General features: G+C 64.0%; 1 protein-coding gene across 1 annotated transcript; it reads left to right on the top strand.

Moving 5' to 3' along the window:
* Nucleotides 1-107: 107 nt before the first annotated feature.
* VOLCADRAFT_101466 (uncharacterized protein) lies at nucleotides 108-599 on the top strand (the record flags this gene model as incomplete). The annotated part of the gene is made up of 1 exon (XM_002959901.1): nucleotides 108-599. A coding segment is annotated over one exon (492 nt), but the record flags the coding sequence as incomplete, so codon positions are not given.
* Between the last annotated feature and the right edge of the window lie 313 nt (nucleotides 600-912).

The following is a 912-nucleotide window of genomic DNA, read 5'->3' as shown; positions in this document are numbered from 1 at the left end:
CGCGAGCCAGCAGATGACGGCCGTGGCCCCTACCGCCGGCTCAAGTACCTCCCAGCGGCTGTCTTGTGCGGCCTATAAGCGGCCACATCCCCGGCACCGTGCTGCAGGGCCTTGGAGACTACGCCAGCAGGGGTGGTGCCTTCATCCTGTCACCCCGGGCGTCTTGCATTGCCGAGGTTGACATGCCTGCCGCCGGGTACGGCACCATCACAAAGCAGATCCGGCGCCTCAACGTGCCGCTCGGCGACCGCCAGGCGGTCACCGATTACTTCGTGCAAGGCCGCAGCTTCAAAGACGAGTGCTGGCTGGTGGATCTCGCTGTCCCACCCAACGGCATCAAGCGCGCCACCCTGTATGTGCTGCTGACCCGCTTCAAGACGCTGGACCACGTCCGTCTGCTCCGGCCGCTCTACACTACACCGCACGAGCGCAAGAGGATAATCAAGCAGTTCCTCAGCGCGACTAACCTCGAGCCGGACCTGGCCGCCAACCTGCGCCTGCTGAAGCAGGCAGCGCGCGAGACGGAGCAGCGGTATACAGCGGAGTTCCAGCATGCGCGACAGCTAGAAGCACGCTGGACCCCCTCGGCCCGAGGCTAGTTGAGTTGAGTCGAGTTGAGTTGAGTTGAAACCGCGACCCGCCACTGTACGGCGTTAAATGACAGCGTCCGGGGTAAGGGGGACACCCCGGACGACACGCTCGCTCCCTACGGGAAGGAATGGGGAGCCGCCCACCAATGTGTGGAGCCCCCTGCGGGTTCGACTCCCGCGCGAGCGCTTCACAGGCTAAATTCCCGTGCTAGACTCCGCAAGCTTACATTTCTTGTGAGACCGCGCTGTTCGCGCGAGTGGGCCGTAGCTCCGCAGCAAGTAGCAAGCGGCCCTTACCAGCACGACATATACTGCTCCGCGC

This window comes from Volvox carteri (assembly GCF_000143455.1).
Source record: "Volvox carteri f. nagariensis unplaced genomic scaffold VOLCAscaffold_1257, whole genome shotgun sequence".
Lineage (NCBI taxonomy): Eukaryota > Viridiplantae > Chlorophyta > Chlorophyceae > Chlamydomonadales > Volvocaceae > Volvox > Volvox carteri.
This window is presented reverse-complemented; position numbering and strand designations above follow the sequence as displayed.